The sequence below is a fragment of the Melanostigma gelatinosum genome (assembly GCF_949748355.1).
Source record: "Melanostigma gelatinosum genome assembly, chromosome: 19".
Classification (NCBI taxonomy): Eukaryota; Metazoa; Chordata; class Actinopteri; order Perciformes; family Zoarcidae; genus Melanostigma; species Melanostigma gelatinosum.
In genome coordinates, this window is record NC_136652.1 from 6,378,895 (window position 1) to 6,397,071 (window position 18,177).

At 42.1% G+C, this 18,177-nt stretch overlaps 1 protein-coding gene across 1 annotated transcript; it reads right to left on the reverse strand.

Annotated features, from left to right (window-relative positions):
• Positions 1-4,289: 4,289 nt before the first annotated feature.
• Positions 4,290-14,694, reverse strand: frk (fyn-related Src family tyrosine kinase). Its single transcript, XM_079290404.1, has 8 exons — positions 14,128-14,694; positions 12,099-12,220; positions 10,175-10,338; positions 9,907-10,075; positions 9,307-9,465; positions 6,713-6,894; positions 6,048-6,213; positions 4,290-5,861 (listed from the first exon to the last, which is right to left on the reverse strand). Exons 1-8 carry the CDS (start codon positions 14,529-14,531, stop codon positions 5,656-5,658), a joined length of 1,572 nt encoding a protein of 523 aa, XP_079146530.1. The 5' UTR covers positions 14,532-14,694; the 3' UTR covers positions 4,290-5,655.
• Between the last annotated feature and the right edge of the window lie 3,483 nt (positions 14,695-18,177).

An 18,177-nucleotide genomic window follows, 5' to 3' on the forward strand; every position in this document is an offset into this window, starting at 1 on the left:
AGATTAGGTATTGACCTGCGCATTTGACGAGCGCACTCTCAGCAGGACGGCTCGGGGCTGTGAAGCTCGAGGATGATAGATTTCCACTGTATGTCAACACCGCCTGTGATTTTCTACCAGAATGCAACGCATGATGGACTGATAGGAGATGCACACGTACACACGGCCTTCCCGGCTGTAAGCCGGCTGTCCTATCACTCAAAGCGCAATAGAGCTATAGAGGCGTGTTCCTTTTAAGACGCTACGCTTGCTTTTAAATGTGCATCTTTGACAGGGAGCGTCTCAATTTCGTGCTTTTTTTTGGGGAAAGGCCAGGGTTTGATTGTTTCCCTTCCTGAGATGCTTTCCTCTGCTTACAGCCCGTAGAGCAATGATTGAGATTTGTATGTGCAGAATCAGTTATTTTAATTGAGTGGTCGAGGAGTAGAGTTCTGCTTCTCCTCTCAAATCTGATAGGTCTGAACAATGTATTGCATTTTGGGGATGAGTTCAGGCTGCTTTTTGGGTTTGAGATATTTTCATATTTCGTTTGTTCAGAACTTTCTCCTCCTTCGGTCTCTGACTTTGCCAATTGATTAAATTGGTCCGTCAAAAGATGAAGAACTGCGTTCGAAAAGATCTGGGTCTTTGATCGTCGAAAGAACAAGCCGGTGCATTCTACAAAATATGCAGGCAGTGAAGTTAATTATGACTCCCAACATGCACTTCATAGGAACCATCGATCACAGATTTCAACATTATGTTACAGGCAGAAAGCTATCGGGATTTTACTTAACTGATAACACGTCTACATATATACATAATACATAGGAAATGTGGTCATTTTCAATTCACTGCTGCTCTGATTTGCACCTCTTATTGACTTCAACTCCATAGAGAGGTTAACCATAAATAGACAGTATCAAAAAAGTCTTATTTCACAAAACCCGTTCAGTACAAAGTGTTTGGTTGGTTGTGTTTAATTGCACATTAACATTAGCTAATTATTGATTTAATTACATGAAGGCATTATCCAATTAAAGTGTGCAGAAAGGGTTGAGTTGCACCTCGACTGATGATGCAACAACTAGCCTCTGGAGTCAGAAGCAAGGCGGTAGACTTTATTAGTCCTTTCCACCTTGACTAAGATCTGCTCCTTTTCTTCTTACCTTTCACAGTAAAATCACTTAAATGAGATAATATTTGCAGGCAAAGTATTTTGTATTAACGTGTTGTCTATTTAAAGCCTTTAGACAATGCAAAATGGGGTACTAGGCAAATAGAGAACAAGCAACTGTCGTATTGAAAGCCCCCCAGACACCACTGAAAGGGATCTTCACTCCAATACCGTTTTATTGTCTTTCTATAGGTTGTATGATATAAGGCATCATAAAACATGTAAATCACACAGCTCAATCGAGCGGTGTATTCAACAGCGGGTCCATATTCACCCTACATTCCCCATACATACTGGGAATGAGTCACAGTCAATCATACATGGATGCCTGCAGACGTGAGGAAGAGGAGGAGGAGAAGGAGCGCATCGGGAGTCTTGACATGTCTCCGTGAAAAGGGGAATTAACCCGGTGCTCATAAATATGTTGGCTGCAAAAGGAATTACCGATCCCATTCTCGGCAGCCCATCTTTTCAAAATCCCCCTTTTCTCTCTGCAAACAAGAGCAATTCATTTGAATAATTCTCACTAAACCTGTCTCATCCACTTGTTTTCCCTTTGAGAGGCAATCACGCGTTGTCTGCTTGTAATTTATGACCGCGGGGCAAATCTGCCGCGTTTTTTTTTTTACAGGGCTGCATTAGAACACACTCTTGTTATTGCGAAGCATTATGGTAAATGGGGAAAAATACACTTTTTAATGGAAAAAGACAGTTGCTTTCCAAGGTGGATAGCAGCCTCATGCGTTTCTGAGACACTGAAAGGAAGATGGATTATTTCGCACTGCTACTTATTCATTATCCAAATTATGCAAATTGTTTATCACTGTGAAATGTTTTTAAAAAGCTTTCAAACATTCCAGCCTCGCCTCTCCAATGAATTAAGATGCATCGGGACTCGTGTTTGTTGCACTGAGCCTCTTTTTTACAACTTGATTATCGACTAAAGTGAGCTCACAGTGCTGCGTGCGGTTCGCCTCGTGGAATGATCGACAATCACTTTCAACATGTTTCAGTGAGTACCAGTCCTGAATTATTATGGAGCACTTGCGATTGTCTGCAGTCACTGCCGGAGATGGCGGATAACTCAAATGTAGTCTCTTTTATTTTGGAGGAACATTGTCATACAGTTTTGTTGGCGTGTATCCTTAAAAGCTTTCACTGACAAGAAGTACTTTTCTCATCTGAACAAACACATACATGAACATTAGATCTAAATGAACAATGTAAAAATCTTAGTCCATATTGAACAGTTCACAGAGCAGGCAGCTGATGTTCTACCCAGAACCATTTGCTTCTTAGGAACCCTTGTTTGGGGGGTAATGGGTTCTTTGTAAGAAGAAGAACCAATAAGAAGACTTTTCATCCAAAGAACCCTTTTTGGAAATAAGGGGTTTTCACGGATTGTTGAAAGCATGGGCGTTAAAAGATCCTCCGTGAAACCCTTGGAATGAATACAAAAGGGTTCCCGGTAGAATCCCCTGAGTGGGATCTCGATGAAACCCTTGGAATATAAAAGGTTTGTCAATGTGGGTGGGTTGAAGATGAAACCCTTGTAGTGCCGGTAGAACCCCAGGGTGGATTTGGTTGGTACCCTGAGAAGGAAAAAAAGTTCTGCACAGAAGGGTTCTCTGTAAAACCTCTCATCATGGGTTCTGGGTGGAACTTTTCACAGGTACAACCCTTTGAACGGGTTCCAGGTGAATCTACCAGGAACCCAAAAAGGGTTCACCTATGACAGAACCCTATATGGTTCAAGTCTGCGCCTTTATTTCTCAGAGTGTACATGTGTGTGTACATGTGTACATTTCAACTAAGTGCAGGTCGAGACATGCACTACTTGAGTGCTATTGGACAAACACTGAAGGGGCTTCAGAAGATACTTGTGAAAGAACAAGAAATGCATCTTTTTTTTCGAGAACAGAAGCTCAAATGGAATTCTGGTCATGTTTCTGGAGGGAAGTGCAACAATACTCTCAAGATGATATCTTTATTTAGCAAACCAATCTGTGAAGCATCCCCAGTGAATATTGTTCTGGCAAACGTTACTGGAAATGGACATATCTCAAGTCTGATTAAAGGCGGCCATAAATATCATCGCTTCAGTCTCAAGTGTTTTGATCTGTGTGATTTTCGAGGATATAAACAGCTGTTGCCCGATGATGGGTTATTTTTAAATGACACACATGCGTCTCAACTCACAGTATAATCTGGAATTACCCTCAAATTCAGGATTTGTTGATTTTGAGCCGAGTAATCAAATGTAGAAAACACGCCCGTCTGCGGCTGAAAGTTATCAATCAAGATACATTTCCCTGAGGTCATTGGTGTCACATATGCATATGAGCGGAAACACTATAATATGTAAAAGTTACATCTGCACTGAAGGTGGAGACTGCCGGCTAGTCATATCAGGAGGAGGTATGAGCGGCTGCAGGGGAGTGTCAGCGCCACTGTGTGGCCAAATTGAGAAATTACACGTAGGTCTATTTTTCAGGAAAACACATGTACTTCTGCTAAAACAATTAAGCTTTTATAAATGTGCACACTGCGATATTAAAGCAAGAAAATCAAACGGATGCAGTGACACAAAATGGATCGGTGTCTGAAACAGCAAAGTGATGAGTGCGAGAGAGTAAAAGGGTGCGATGAGGAAATATGAATATTAAACCTGGATAAAGGCAGGCAGTGCCGGGCGAGGGTAAGCAGAATAATTATTTTTGTCATTACAGCCAACAGTGGCATGAGGCATATTTTCTTTTCCTCTTATTTGGGAAAGTGATCCTCGGATTGTTTTTCTTAACTTTTAAGTTACAGACGTGTGAGATCCTTCTGATTTAAAACATCCTCTCATGTATTCACCCTGTACATTATTATTTTATTATGTCTTCTGATTGATTATTATGTTACAGAAGTCCTGAGAGGCAAGTGAGAAATAAGAATTCTGATTTAGTTCGTTAACAAACCTTTTTTTTCCACTGGCAAACCTTCTGTATGTTGTTTACCTCATTCAAAACACAAGCTTTACAATTGCATTTTTTTTTCTCCAAATCCAAACCAATAACCAAACATTGTAGTAAATATAAATCATTTTATTGTGCCATGTATAACTGATAATTACAACATACAGTAGGATTATAGAAACACTTCCATGGTTAAAATGTACAAATTAACAAGATTTTGTTCATGACACTAAAAACATTATGTACAATCATTAGAGCACGAGATAATCCACCAGGTTCAAACATACACGTGGCCACAGATCTGACAGCATTAAAATCATTCGGAGGGATTAAGTCTAGTTTCACATTGTTCAGTCGTTGAGCAACTATACTGCAAGTCCCCCGTATGCAAGACCAACAAAAATATGTATTCAATTCATGTACCCGCTGTGAGAGCAGAACGGGATGAGGTCACTGCAGATCTGTGGGTGTAGTGATGTAATGTAGCCATCAGGGGCAAATGGACTGGCAGGTATAAATGTGCACACAAAATAACCATCTGTGCAATCTTTAACACGCATTAAAGGGGTGTAGAAGTTAACGGTAAAAAAACGAAAAAAAAAAAAAAACACTGAGCCGAGCAAAGTCCAAGCAGCAGCAAAGTTAACGAGCTGGTGAACATAGTGGCTCGTTTATCAGCTGAAGAGCATTGTTCTGAAACAAAGCTAAAAGAGATGGAATGTTTGGCTTTGATTCATCAGGCAGCCAGAAACACGACAAATGAACACTGCTGTTGCTCCGTGTCTGCTGGATGTGTAATGAGTTGCTAATACCTTCAAGATGATGCGCTCCACCCCAAAGTAGCAAAAACAATGAATCCAGCTTTAAATGAGTTTTAAAAAGTAAATATTATTGAATGTTAAGCTCCAGTCCTTTGTGCACATGAATTTATTTCCCCTCCTGGTCACTTGCAGGGCTTCGTACAAACCTGACTGTCCAATTGTTTTTAGCTCTCTTGTTGCAGTTATTAGTGGCACAACGGGCCTGAAGTAAAAAACGATTTGATTTTGAATGGAGGGCGTTGACTTTACTCTTGATTTGTATATGATCAGCACATACCAAACAGATCGAGCTTACGAGCAAACATGACTCACGACTCCTCTCAGGTACCTACCGGTAACAGCCAGTGGAAAGAATGGGCGCTACGCAGAGTGCAAGAAGAACCGGTCCGTCGAGATGGTCAGACAGCAGCTCTGTGTCTCTGCTGAAAGAGGCCACTTCCAGACACGCATTCAGTTGTCAAACAACGCCAAACCTAGGAGCGCTGCTGCAGTAAAAGCTTCCGCACTGCATGTCAGATACAGCCACACCATTCTATCAACCTCAAACATTTCAGATCCTTCATTTCACCGCAAAGGAGTGGAATTATTAAATCATATTTCAATCTGTTGCATCATAAAAACAGACGTATGTTCATGTTTGGATTCAGCTGATTTTTGATTTGGCTTCAGTGCAGAAAGAATGTTTTTTTTGTTTCTTTCCTTCCCACTCGCCAGTGTGCTAGCGGCTGGCGTCGTCGTACGAGGTCACGTCCAGGTCAAAGAAGTCCTCCAGCTTCCACTGCAGGGTCTCGAATGTGGGCCGATCCCCTTCCTTCTCCTTCCAGCATTCCATCATAATGTCATGCATGACTTTGGGACAGTTGGGGGGGCTTGGCATCCTGTAGCCTGTGGGGACCCTCTGGACAACTTGGTAGTTGGTCATGGCTGTGGGGGGGAGGGGGGAGGGGGGGGGGGGGGTCACATAAGGATATTATAGCTTCTCTTGCAGGAGGATTGTCCTACATTAAAATGTTTGAGCTATTTAGAAACCACAGAAAAAAGAAAAAAAAACTGCGCTTTGACTTTCCAGAAAATTCTGAATCAGTTACGACTCGGTGACGACAGTCTCACCTGGGTAAGGCATCTGTCCAAACGTCATGATCTCATGCAGCAGAATTCCAAAGGACCAAATGTCCGATTTGATGCTGAACTTGTTGCCGTGGATGGCCTCTGGCGCGGTCCACTTCACAGGGAATTTAGTTCCTTCTTTGGCTTCGTACACATTTTCATTCTCTTTCTAGAAACAAACAAATACATAGGCAGATATATAGATGAGTCAGCTTTAGTGTAGAGATTCGGCGGCAACCTCCAGGTGTGAAAAGTGAAGCTACTGCAGAGGTGCATTAATAAGGCCTTTACAAGCTGGGGGAACTTTTTTATAATTTGACAACACCGAGGATGAACCAAGATTGCCAACTTTATTACTCCGGTCAACCTTGACAAAGTCTGTGCAAACCGGTTTGGAAAAGTCTGATTGTATAGAAGTCTACTCCTGACTCTACTTCTCACTTGATTTATTCCCTCAGTAAACTTGGTAAACATGACTTTATGGTCTCAATGCAGGCTTGCTTACACGGGTCCAACAACTACCAAGAATCCTTGTACAATAAGTCGATCAAAAAGTTCATTTACTTTGGTATTTCTTTAGTGTACATTTGTATTTGCTGTGATTAGTGAGAACGACTACGACACTTGCTGCATGCATTATACAACATCATTTTGAATGTCAGACCCACCATGAAGACCCTGGCGAGGCCAAAGTCAGCCACTTTGCAGATGTTGTTCTCGCCCACCAGGACGTTCCTGGCTGCCAGGTCTCTGTGGATGTAGTTCTGCAACTCCAGGTAAGCCATGCCCGACGCCACCTGGGCAGCCATCTCAATCTGGTCAGAGATGCCCAGCGTGGTGCCCTGATCCTCTGTCATCAAGCAGAGAGGCACATAATCAGTCGCAGTCCTATACCGTGTTTAAGGTATGATAGGTGGCAGTGAAAGAACACAGGATATGGAAGAAAATTGTTCCGGCCCATAGTCTTGTGTATGAGTTTGCCACTATATTATTTTCTCCAAGGTTATCCTATGTGTTTATTCATACATCTGTAAAATGTATTCATTTACATCTATATTTTGGGTTTGAGTCTATATTATACATTTGCTCAGATAATCTTACTTTTGTACTCTTTTGTATTAAACTCAGTTCAGGCCCCGGCATAGTCATACAGTCACTCACATAGGATTAGTGAGAGGATTCATGTCTCTAATGAGTCCTAAAATTAAGGTGAAGTCCAGTAGGGACTGGCCTCGATATCACCCCCATCACGCCCGAGGAAAACAGGACGCCCTTTGTGTATGGGCCCGGGGACCAGAATATCTGCCTCTTCTTGGGTCGCTGTGACCGGCGGACGGCAGTGATGCCGTCTCCAGACGTTTGGCAGGAGCATTAATAAATAAGAAGGAAGGGAGGGGGGACTGAGGCCGCGGGGAAAGATCCAACGTTACCATCCAAGCGGCACGTAGGCCCATGTATAGCAGAGGCACAGATACTGTGACTGCATTCCTGTTGAGTTAGCCTGACCACAGAACCACAGAATTAGTGAACTAACTGCCTATCTCAGCGGTCCAGAATCCCTCGGGGTAAACAGGATGCATATAGCCTTTAGAAATCCCCCACTGTACTCTTGATGAACGAAATTACTGTTTAGTGAACATTGAGGGCCGATGAGTGAAGGGGGGGGGGGGCATCCTGCATGGGGGTATAAAGTAAGTTGCCTCATTGTTCTAGTTAGTTGGCTCCGGACGACTCAATTTGCTTGTGTTCTGTACAAATAAATCTGCGTGAACTTCAATCTCTCTTGTGTTCTGTTGGTATTCGTCACTGAGTTCCTGTGTTAGTGAGAATCTCACCACGAGTCAGACAGCAAGTAAGTATGAAGATAGAAGCAACTTCAAACCAAAGATCGTCGACCGTGAAAAAAACCACAACAGTCTCATAATCCACCCATATCTGGGTGGATAACTATTATATAACTATTTATCATTTTAATAATCGGAAATCAAATCACTGTTAGCACCGTTAGCTGCTAGCCGCCGGCTCAGCCGTCGCCATGTTGAGAGCCATGTGGAGGCTATTCTTCAGTCGTGCTTTTAATGTTCACCACGGGTTATCATTTTTCAAATCAAATGTACAGCAGTTACAGTCTAGATTACGTTATACTTCCGTCCTGTGACGTTGAACATGTCCTGACCATGTTACAGACATCAGTTGCACATGAGCGCTCCTCTCACCCTTAATGGAAGGGACACTACATATCTCACACTACTACACGTCACGTCTGACTAAGGTGTGCACTGCACAGCAAGTCTCAGCAAGCACAAAGTCCAAAATAAAGCAAATCAAAAGCCTCTTATCAAAACACTGATCAGCATCAGGGCCACCCTGTCTGTTCCTTTACATTGTGTTTATGCCGCACAGAGAAACCAGGTCACGGTCACCCAGCATTTGAAAACGCTTCCACTGCCTTCAGTTTAAGTCCATCCAGGAATTCATCCTTTCCTAATTGTGTACTGCTGCAGCTAATGATAATCTACATTATGCACCTGCTGATTCGTTTGTGAATGAACTAACAATGGTTTTGTCTACAAAACTGTCAAACATAATATAGGTACAATGTCCAAAATATTTAATAACCCATCATGACTTGCAAAGAAAAGCATCAAATCGTCACACTAGAGAGGGTTAAAACTGAAGAGAGCAAAATAATTGTTGCCATTTATTGTGAAATTTATTTCAACTTCACTTATTTTCAAGGTGCATTTAGAAGGAGAAAAGTCTAAAGAGGCCAACACTCGTAGTTTTTTAGCCTATATTTGTTTACCTTTTGGCAACGTGCCACCACTAAAATGCATGTGGAATTTGCCATTACAGTTTGCATTTTACCCAAGGATGTACACACAACTATAACTGCATTACTTTGATACTGAAGACTCAGATTATCAGGGAAGTTCTGGAGTTGAAAGGATTGTCTTTAAAAAAATAAAATGTTTAAAACCTTTAAGATACGGAAAGTGGGCGGATCTGGAATCTGCAACGGAATTTGTACACAGGGTAAGTGATTCATGAGCTACTGGGCTACCCATTAAAGTGAAATATGTGCAGCTGAGATCAAAGTTTTGATTTATAAACTGTAGGATCTAGAATGGTTTTGTTGCTGTGGGATAAATCTCTACCGCAGCCTGACCCTACATTAACACATTAGCGTTGGACTCTGACCCTGCCATAAAGAAGCAGGAGCTCATAATCACGTGGGAAAGTTGGAGACATCTCGTCTTACTATTGAGGTACTCCAGCAGGCTGCCGTTGTTCATCAGCTCTGTGATGATGTAGATTGGCTCCTCCACGGTGCACACAGCGTACAGCTGGATCAGCTTGGGATGCCGCAGCCTCTTCATGATCTGAGCCTCTCTCAGGAAGTCCTCCGTGTCCATTGTACCTGCGAGAGGTGTTCAGTGATGGTATATTCGGAGTTTTTGGTGACATCTCTAGTGAGTGTTTTGTACACTCACTCTTACAACCAATACATTTTTTTCCCCAAATAAGAAACTGAGCCTGCTTACAATTCTCCACCATCGCTTTACTTAATGTTAGCATTCTGACAAAGTTGGCCCATAATGAATACAACTAGCCACATGAATATGTTAAATACCCAGCAACACAGTCATCGTCAGTATGTCAGACCCTGCTGCAGTCAAATTAGGTTTTCCAAAGGAACCGCCAAAAGCAACACTAAATTATAGTAAAGACACAACTTTCTAAATTCACCGACCACACACTGAACTATTGACGTGACCAAATCATCTTACTACGAGTACTTCACTCATTAGTGTGATCCTGTTCAACACCTCCGGTAAGAGAACAGGAGGCAGTAGCGTACCGTGTTTGAGGGTCTTCACCGCGACTGCTGTGGTGTCGTTCCACAGGCCCTCGAACACTTCTCCGAACTGACCGGCTCCGAGCTTCCTCAGCAGCTTGATGGACTTGCGGTCAATCTCCCATTGGTCCACCGTGTTGTAGGACAGGCCGTGAGTCTGCGGAGCCTCCATCTAAATGCACGGGAGAAGTTGTTGTTTACCGAGATGACAATATGACTTTAGAATGTATTTTAAAAAGTGTACTAAAAAGGAACAGAAACAGTGTCTGACCGTCTTGCATGGTTCGCCAAGACACGCACAGAGGCCATCGGCCTGCTTGGAGTAATGGTCCACTAACTCCTCCAGTGTTCCAAAGGATTTATTCCTGGACACGAAGTAGTGACCGTTGTCCAGTTTTCTCAGCTTGTAGTGCTTCACCTTCCCACCGTCCAGCACTGAAAGACAAGTCAACATGAGGGACGTACGCAAGAGTCAAGAACTGCATAAGTCAGTTCTCCTCATGGCACAGGAGCTGAGGGAACGTTCATAATTAAAGAAAGTCAGCGTTTGTCACACGGTCCCTGTAAATGTGCTTCAGTATGAAAAAGTAGCGCCATATATTCGAAGAATAGAATATTGTCCATAATCCTTCATTGGAATCCAAACATGTCTCACCAACTTAATATTGGAACCATTTTAGGATGTTTTTGGAGGAAATTTTAAATGCTGAACTTATGTGTTGCAATATAACTATTACACAAGACAACCTTTTTATTTTTTACTAGTTCCTTGATCACCTGTGCGCCTATCAGGAGTTATCGGTGTGTTAATCACATATACAGATTTAAAGGCTGCTGTTGGATCGTGGCCAATATCAGTAAAGTAATAACACACAAAAAGCAAATATCGCTGTCATATCGCGGGTAAATATGTGTTTGATTCACACACACACACACACAAACTCAGTGACTTAACCTGGGGTTGTGTGGCTCATCAACTGCCTTTAATGAACGAACATGGAAGGAATGTGGTCCCAATGGAAAGAAAGAGCAAGGCCGAAGTGAGAAGACAGATTAGAGCAGAGGGAGATAAGTGATCACGCTGCTTTATGGGGAGCACAGACCTCGATTTGTATTTAAATCGATGGCCTTGGAGCCATTAATCATTTGAGTCACTGAACAATGCCGGGGCTGTTTGGTAACGAGTGGACACAATACACACACACAGTGTGCTAACTGGCCAGCTAGCATGACTTCACCTGAGAAAGCAATGTTGATCGAGCGGAATAATACACTCGCGCAATTTGAGTCCGACTGCTTTAGGTACGAGTTTAAGACATCGCCGAGTCATTGTCGGTAATAATCATCATGATACATTAACCACAATGTCCGTATTACCATAATATACTGCTCATATTGGCATATTGAAGCTAATTTGTGATATTAGGAGATACAAATACAATTGAATTATAAAACCTGGAGTGTATTGAAGAGTGCGTTTTGTAGCTGATGTCACCTTCAGTCATATTTTTTTAAAGAAAAGAAAGTAATGTGTTCTTTGTAACTTACATGCTGAAAGTGGGGCGGTGATTTGGAAAGAATATGGCGTCTCATGATACAGGAGTTATGATTCAACATATTGCGATACTGTAAGTAATAGTACTGTAATATTGCAATTTCTTTGACTCTAATTTTAGGATAACTCGTAAGCATAACATTTTAGTGAGAAATGTTATGGAACCCCAACAGTGGGATCTCAATTTACATTTATCACAGTCCCTGTTAGCGCTGCAGCTATTGATCATTTTAATAAGCTTAAGAGTATTATAGTATTAAATTAAACAGTCGCTTCTTAAGGAGCAATGATAAATATACAAATAAGAATAGAAGACGGAACAACTCATTGGTTTCCCTTTACAGAAAAAAAAAAAAAAACACGACTACATTTTTATTGCAAAGAACATTCTCTTCCAAAACTGAACCCATGTAGTGCATGTTAGTGCCACACTGCACTGTGGGTTTCAGGGCTGCACACTAACTTTTTTTCACCACTGTTTCTAAAAAATAATTTTTTATAGGCTACTGGTCCGCTATCAAACCCCCGACGCTGCTCAATTGAAAAAGCGCGCGTTTCCTTACGTCTGAAGTCTACACAACCCCTCTTCGGAGGAGAACTTCTTTAAAGTTGCCACGGTAACATGTTTATGGTAGCTTACCCGAGAGGGACCGCTCCCCTTTCTGACTTTCACAGTTTCTGATGAGGAAGGCACCTTGCTGATTCCCCCCCGCCAACAGCATCTTCTCTGCATCCAGCCTCTTTGTGTTGGGAAAATACCATCTGCGAAATTTAAGCAAAAAAAAGGAGCCGAGCGGGTCAAACACAACGGCTTTCTGAATATAAATAATAATTTCGAAAAAGGTCCACCAGTAATTTGGATTGATTTCAAATGGGCTGACCAATTCTGTTGTACTCACTAAAACAAAACATATATAACAATCAATAATGTCCTTTTGTCAACAAATCCCCTGAAAGCCCCAAAGCGACAATATAGAGATCCACCAGCAAGTATTGTGTGTGTATCAAAGGCTGATATATCTTCTTCCTCTCTGCCATAGAGCTCCATTGTTGTCCAAAACTATTAAAAGCACATCAGTGAGCATCAACTCATCAATGTTCTTTCATCATCATGACCAAACCCACTGTTTATTTTCACTCAAATCTCACATTCCCGCTGTCACTTGAGCACCAGATGTTTATCAATGCGCCGCTAAAAATAGTGCTAAACGCAATATTTCCTCCTGTTTAATCAACGATCGTTTTAAACGACAGTGCCCAGCTGTTACAAGAAATGCATTAGCATCTTAAAAAAGACACCTCATATACAAGACCGATCGTTAAAGACTCATATTCTCAGTGGGTTTGGGGCTGAGAGTCACAGACGGGCTGTAAACGTCCGACGAATTATTCTCGGTTTGGTCTTTTCACAAGATTTGTTGACAATAGATAAGACATAGAATGAGACCAGCCTTATACCCTAAGACCTTTTTTATTTTAGTCTGTATATCTTGTAATCCTAAAGAATTTCCTGACCACAAACTAACTTTAACATACATAAGGAGGCGGTCTTTGGGGGCCCCACAATATGTTTTACCCCAGGCCCCCCGAGCAGGTTAATCCGGCCCTGATTAAACTCCAGAATAGCTACAGCTATATAGAATATATATAATAGACGTCGATGACATTTAACGAGAACATTTAACATTACACGCACTGAAACCAATTGTTGTCCATCCAGTTTGTGATTTAGTGAAACAAATGTCTGGACTGATTGCAGGCAATCTGAACTATTTTTAACCCTTTGAGCCAAACGGGAAAAACCAGCGTACAGCTGAGAGGAAACCGGTTCCACTGAGGAGGAGGAGGACTTTCTTTGTGTCGTCGCTTTTCCCATGAATTCGGCTGCACGCAACAATAAAGGTTTTATTTGTGAAAACAATGTGTGGAGAGGTTACCACATCATGTAGCATCTGAGGCATGTTGAGGTGGTGACGTGCAGCCACAAATAACTTTCCTGCAAAACCAGTTTAAACAGAACATACAATACAGAGCAGTCCTCAAACCATGAAATGAGTCAGCATTTTTGCACTTTGGGTTCCCTTGTGTCAAAGTTAATGGGTTTCTTCAATGGGTTTTTGGTTAGATGCTCCGCCACAGAGCTTATTTTCTTATTGTTCCATAACTGCAATTCGAAGTATCCTGCACATTTTGGTTGAAGTGATTGTTTAAGTTGGAAAAATAATAAATCATGCTATACATTATAATTAGTTGCCAGAACACATCTTCTCCAGCAGTTTCTTTGTTTCTTTTTACATTTTGAACGTGCTTTAGGTGTGATTGAGAGAGATATATATATATATATATATATATATCCCATAATAATCATCCCCACCTATAATTTGTTTTATAGATTGTTGTGTACACGTGTTTCCCCCCCAGTCTTCCTCTTGTTTATAAGCCTGAAACCCCCTGTGGGAATTATTAACCTGTCAGTCTGCATTTCCTGCTCACAGACAATCATTAACTGGTTTAACCCAAGACTTCAAACTGTGTGGACATTATTCAGCACAAAAGACAGAATCAACATGTCGCAGTGTTTTACCTTTGGAGAAATGACATAAACATTGCATGCTTCTTATATGTGGACTGGTGTTTCCTATCTGCTAATGACATGATGGGCTACTTACGGCTCTGCGTCGATACTCTCCACAGGCGCCACATAGTTAGCCGGGATGTATCCCTGTTTGGACGCAGAGACCCCGGTCAGGGCTTTCGCAAACCACCAGTCGCCGTGACTTTTATCGAGAGCCTCTAAAGTGTCCCCCGCATTAAAGCTCAGGTCCTCCTCTGTGCGCGCGGTGTAGTCGTACTGGGCGATGTAATAAACCCCGGCTTTCGCCGGTGGACGCGGTTTTAATAAAACTGATCTGTTACGAAAGCCCGACTCTGTTGTTATACGAGCTCCGGGATTTACAATAACCGTGTCGGGTTTGTCCTCTCCCCCGGGGGTCCCGCTTTCAGGCTGGTTCGGCTTCTTAAAACATGCCAAAAAGCTCTGCCAGCACGAGGAAAGCTTCTTCTGGATCTCCATGGTACAGCCGTCAATCACTGCGAGCCATTCTGTGTTCGGGAGTAAGCGGAAACAGTTTGGGGGAATCCCTTCGCCTCCTCGCTCGTGTTCCACATTACATAAAAAAATACGGATGGAATTTATAATCCCTGCGGGATCGGACGGCAGCAGTCTTTGACCCCTCGTCGCACACCCAGCAAACACACTCTGCCACTTAGTGTGTGATGTTTCCTGGTTGGGCCTGAGAGTTCATGTGGTGCCAATCACCTGCACCTGCTGTGGAATGGGGAGCGGCTCGACGTGTCAAGCGACGACTGGCGCCACCTGGCGGCCGATTTGGAGGGCAGCACCCCTAGAAGCAGGAAGAAATGCGTCATCATTTTCCTGTTGTCATATCTTTTTCTTTTTTTATGATGCATTTTATAACTATGAGGTCACTGTGGAAGTTTATTCCTGCCAGGAAAAAATAATAACTCGAATAATCATGGTGAGTCACAATTATGTGGTACGAAAAAATGATGTCAAAGCCAGTACAACTTGTACTTATTAAGACAAAATTAGCATGTAATGAATCCAAATAATGAGGTAATAAGTCAGAATCATGGCCACATAGCAGGGTTAGTTACTTTGGAAGCATATATAGCTTTTCACATCCTACTGGAAGAAGTATAACTCCAGCAAAGTTACGCTGGGCTCTATAGGGTTAACTGAAGCTACTCAGAGAAAGTAGTTCAACCTAATTTGTAAAAATAAAAATAATAGTAAAAAATCAAAAGATTAAATTGATGTAGTGAGAAGTATGTGTGATACACAATAATACAAAATATATAATATAGCAAATAAAAGAAAAGAAGAAAAAAAAACACTCAAATTTAGTTTATTTCAGAAAAGTGCCCACTTGTTCAATGACCACACATAAACTTCAAGAAAATATAAAAATGTCCCACTAAAAAGTTTATTTAACTTGCACCTTTTTAGACCGTTTGACCAACTTGAGCATAGTTAAACAAAAGCAGACCAATTGTATACCTTGTCCGTTTTGTGGCAGTAAGAGAGCTTTTATTTCCTCCTGTGATCACTCATTTAAAATGTCAATACAGCCCACCACACAGTACAGCTGCTGTCAATAAACTGCATTTATCTTTATCATGTCAGATGATATTGTCATGAGTAATGATCAGCCGCTTGGCAATGACTGATGCACCTGAGCTCACCATTCAATCATTTTACACTCTTTGTGTCTCAACAGAAACAGAAGAATATGTAGAGAGAACTGCTGTAGTGTGAATTTGGCTGCAGTAACACAGTAATAACGCAGTATAGGTGACGACAGAGAGAAGGGGGGGCACTAAATGGAGTTTTAACAGACTGAGACCGTCTCTCTCATATACAAACATAATAAATTGGGTATCAGCAGTAGTACCAATTTCAGGGACAATAGTTGTAGCAGTAGTACCACTGATATTTAAGTATTTGCAATGATAGCTTTACTTGCGAGTAGAAGCAGTAGGTTTAATTATTATTTCACAACAGAGGTAAAGGGCTTTAAGAGGGTTCCAAACATATCTGGAATACTTCTACTGACATCCTTCCTTGTGTTTTAATGATCTCAGTATATTTACTGCTGAACCAGTGTCAGAAAGTGCTGACTTGGACCACAAGAGGTCAGGAGTGCACAGTTTTAAGGTGCTCTGATGACGTTCATCCAAGAATCTGACAGCCTGAATGTATGTAGTCAAAGCTGGGCCTTCATATAGCTGTTGGTCTGAAGGACATGAATGTCCTCATTATTTAAAAGTTTTCCATCGGAGAGCATGATATCAGTCCTCGCATCAACCCCTGAACAGTTCAAACATCGCTACGAGACGACAGAACATTTACATTTAACAAATGTATTATCACAGTGTACAATACATAAAACATTAATATTGAAATTGCCGTCCGTCCGTCCATGCGTGCGTCCGTCCCATTCCTGTTAAGCCGACATCTCAGTCGGACCTTGAGGCGATTCCTTCACTTCTGACACAAACATAACACGCTAACACGAAATCTTCAGCGTTGCTGTTGACTGTGCTGTTCCCAGTGTTTTATTATAAGTTTGATGAAAGTTTCAACAACAAACAATAAAGACAACAGAAGCAAGCTAAGGATTACAAGTCATATAATATTCAGCAATCCATCTAAGGGAAAGGTCAAGTCTTACTTTGTTTACAGAAAAAGAAGCTTTGAAGCTAATAAAAAAAAGTACACAAGACTCCTGTACTAGTTACTGTACAATGAATGCATCCTCCAATTCTGAGAACTGGTCAATCCAACAATCAAGTCCCTGTTCTCCCTCCAAATATGAATATCTACAGATGTCAACTTTATAGAAGACCTTTCAAAGATAGTGTTATATACCAGGTCAATGAATTTAATCTTTTGCAGGGTATCTCATTCTCTCGAAAGGGTGGGGTCTCTTCCTGGAGTTCCTTGAGCTCACAAGTTGAGACAGAGTCTTCTGGACTGAGTTGCCTGCAGAGGACTCAGAGCAGGCGTCCTGGGTTGTCTGTCATGAATAAGGCTGCCCATATATTTCCATCAAAATCTCCAGAATGCGTATAGGGTCTCTCCTCTCGCTCTGAGACCGATATCTTATCTCCTGTCTCCCACCCAAATGGTCATAAATGTATATAGCCTTCACAGTATCCTCAAAATGACGGGAACCCAAAACTGCATTTATCTCATCGAACCACTCATAAAACTCAGCACAGGACCCCTGATTGAAAACCGGACACTTTTTCTCTTTCGGTACATAAATGACACGCTCTCTAGACCTGGGAACAGCAGCACCATCACCCACTACCCCTGATGTTTCCTCCGGTTGTATGGAAGACGGAGAGCTGGACGCAACAGGAGACCCATGCTGTTGCAACTGTGCATTCAAGGAGTCATTAATGTCCTTTAAGGCCGACATGTCTACCACCACCCTCTCCTTCAGGGCCTGAAGCTCCTCTTGAATATCTTCCATTTTCGCAGTTCGTGACCTCCGCTCCAGCTGACGACCCAGTTCTCTTCTAGCCATGTAGACTTCGTGAGACCCACTGCCTATAAAATCTATTGCCTCCCCACCAGTCCTGCCCCTTCAGCACTAGGCCCAACCATCTGGTTACATTATGTTTGTATATGAGAGAGACGGTCTCAGTCTGTAAAACTCCATTTAGTGCCCCCCCCCTTCTCTCTGTTGTCACCTATACTGCGTTATTACTGTGTTACTGCAGCCAAATTCACACTACAGCAGTTCTCTCTACATATTCTTCTGTTTCTGTTGAGACACAAAGAGTGTAAAATGATTGAATGGTGAGCTCAGGTGCATCAGTCATTGCCAAGCGGCTGATCATGACTCATGACAATATCATCTGACATGATAAAGATAAATGCAGTTTACTGACAGCAGCCGTGCCGTGTGGTGGGCTGTATTGACACTTAAAATGAGTGATCACAGGAGGAAATAAAAGCTCTCTTACTGCCACACAGTTCCGACCCACACTGGGCCGCTCTATCCTTGTTTCACCAAAGCTCAGTTTTTTTGGGGGGGGGGGGGGGGGGCTCACACTAGTGAGGATGGAGGCCCCAAACTGAGATAAACATGTACTTTTTCACATGTTCATTTGGACAAGGGCTGCTA

What these genes read in the sequence shown, in the direction of transcription:
- frk (XM_079290404.1), bottom strand. Translation starts at nt 14,531, where the DNA reads ATGGAGATCCAGAAGAAGCTTTCCTCGTGCTGGCAGAGCTTTTTGGCA. An exon ending in TTGGCGAACCATGCAAGACG is followed by an intron (nt 10,076 to 10,174) that starts GTCAGACACTGT and finishes CCGTGCATTTAG; the next exon opens with ATGGAGGCTCCGCAGACTCA. An exon ending in TGGACAGATGCCTTACCCAG is followed by an intron (nt 5,862 to 6,047) that starts GTGAGACTGTCG and finishes TCCCCCCCACAG; the next exon opens with CCATGACCAACTACCAAGTT.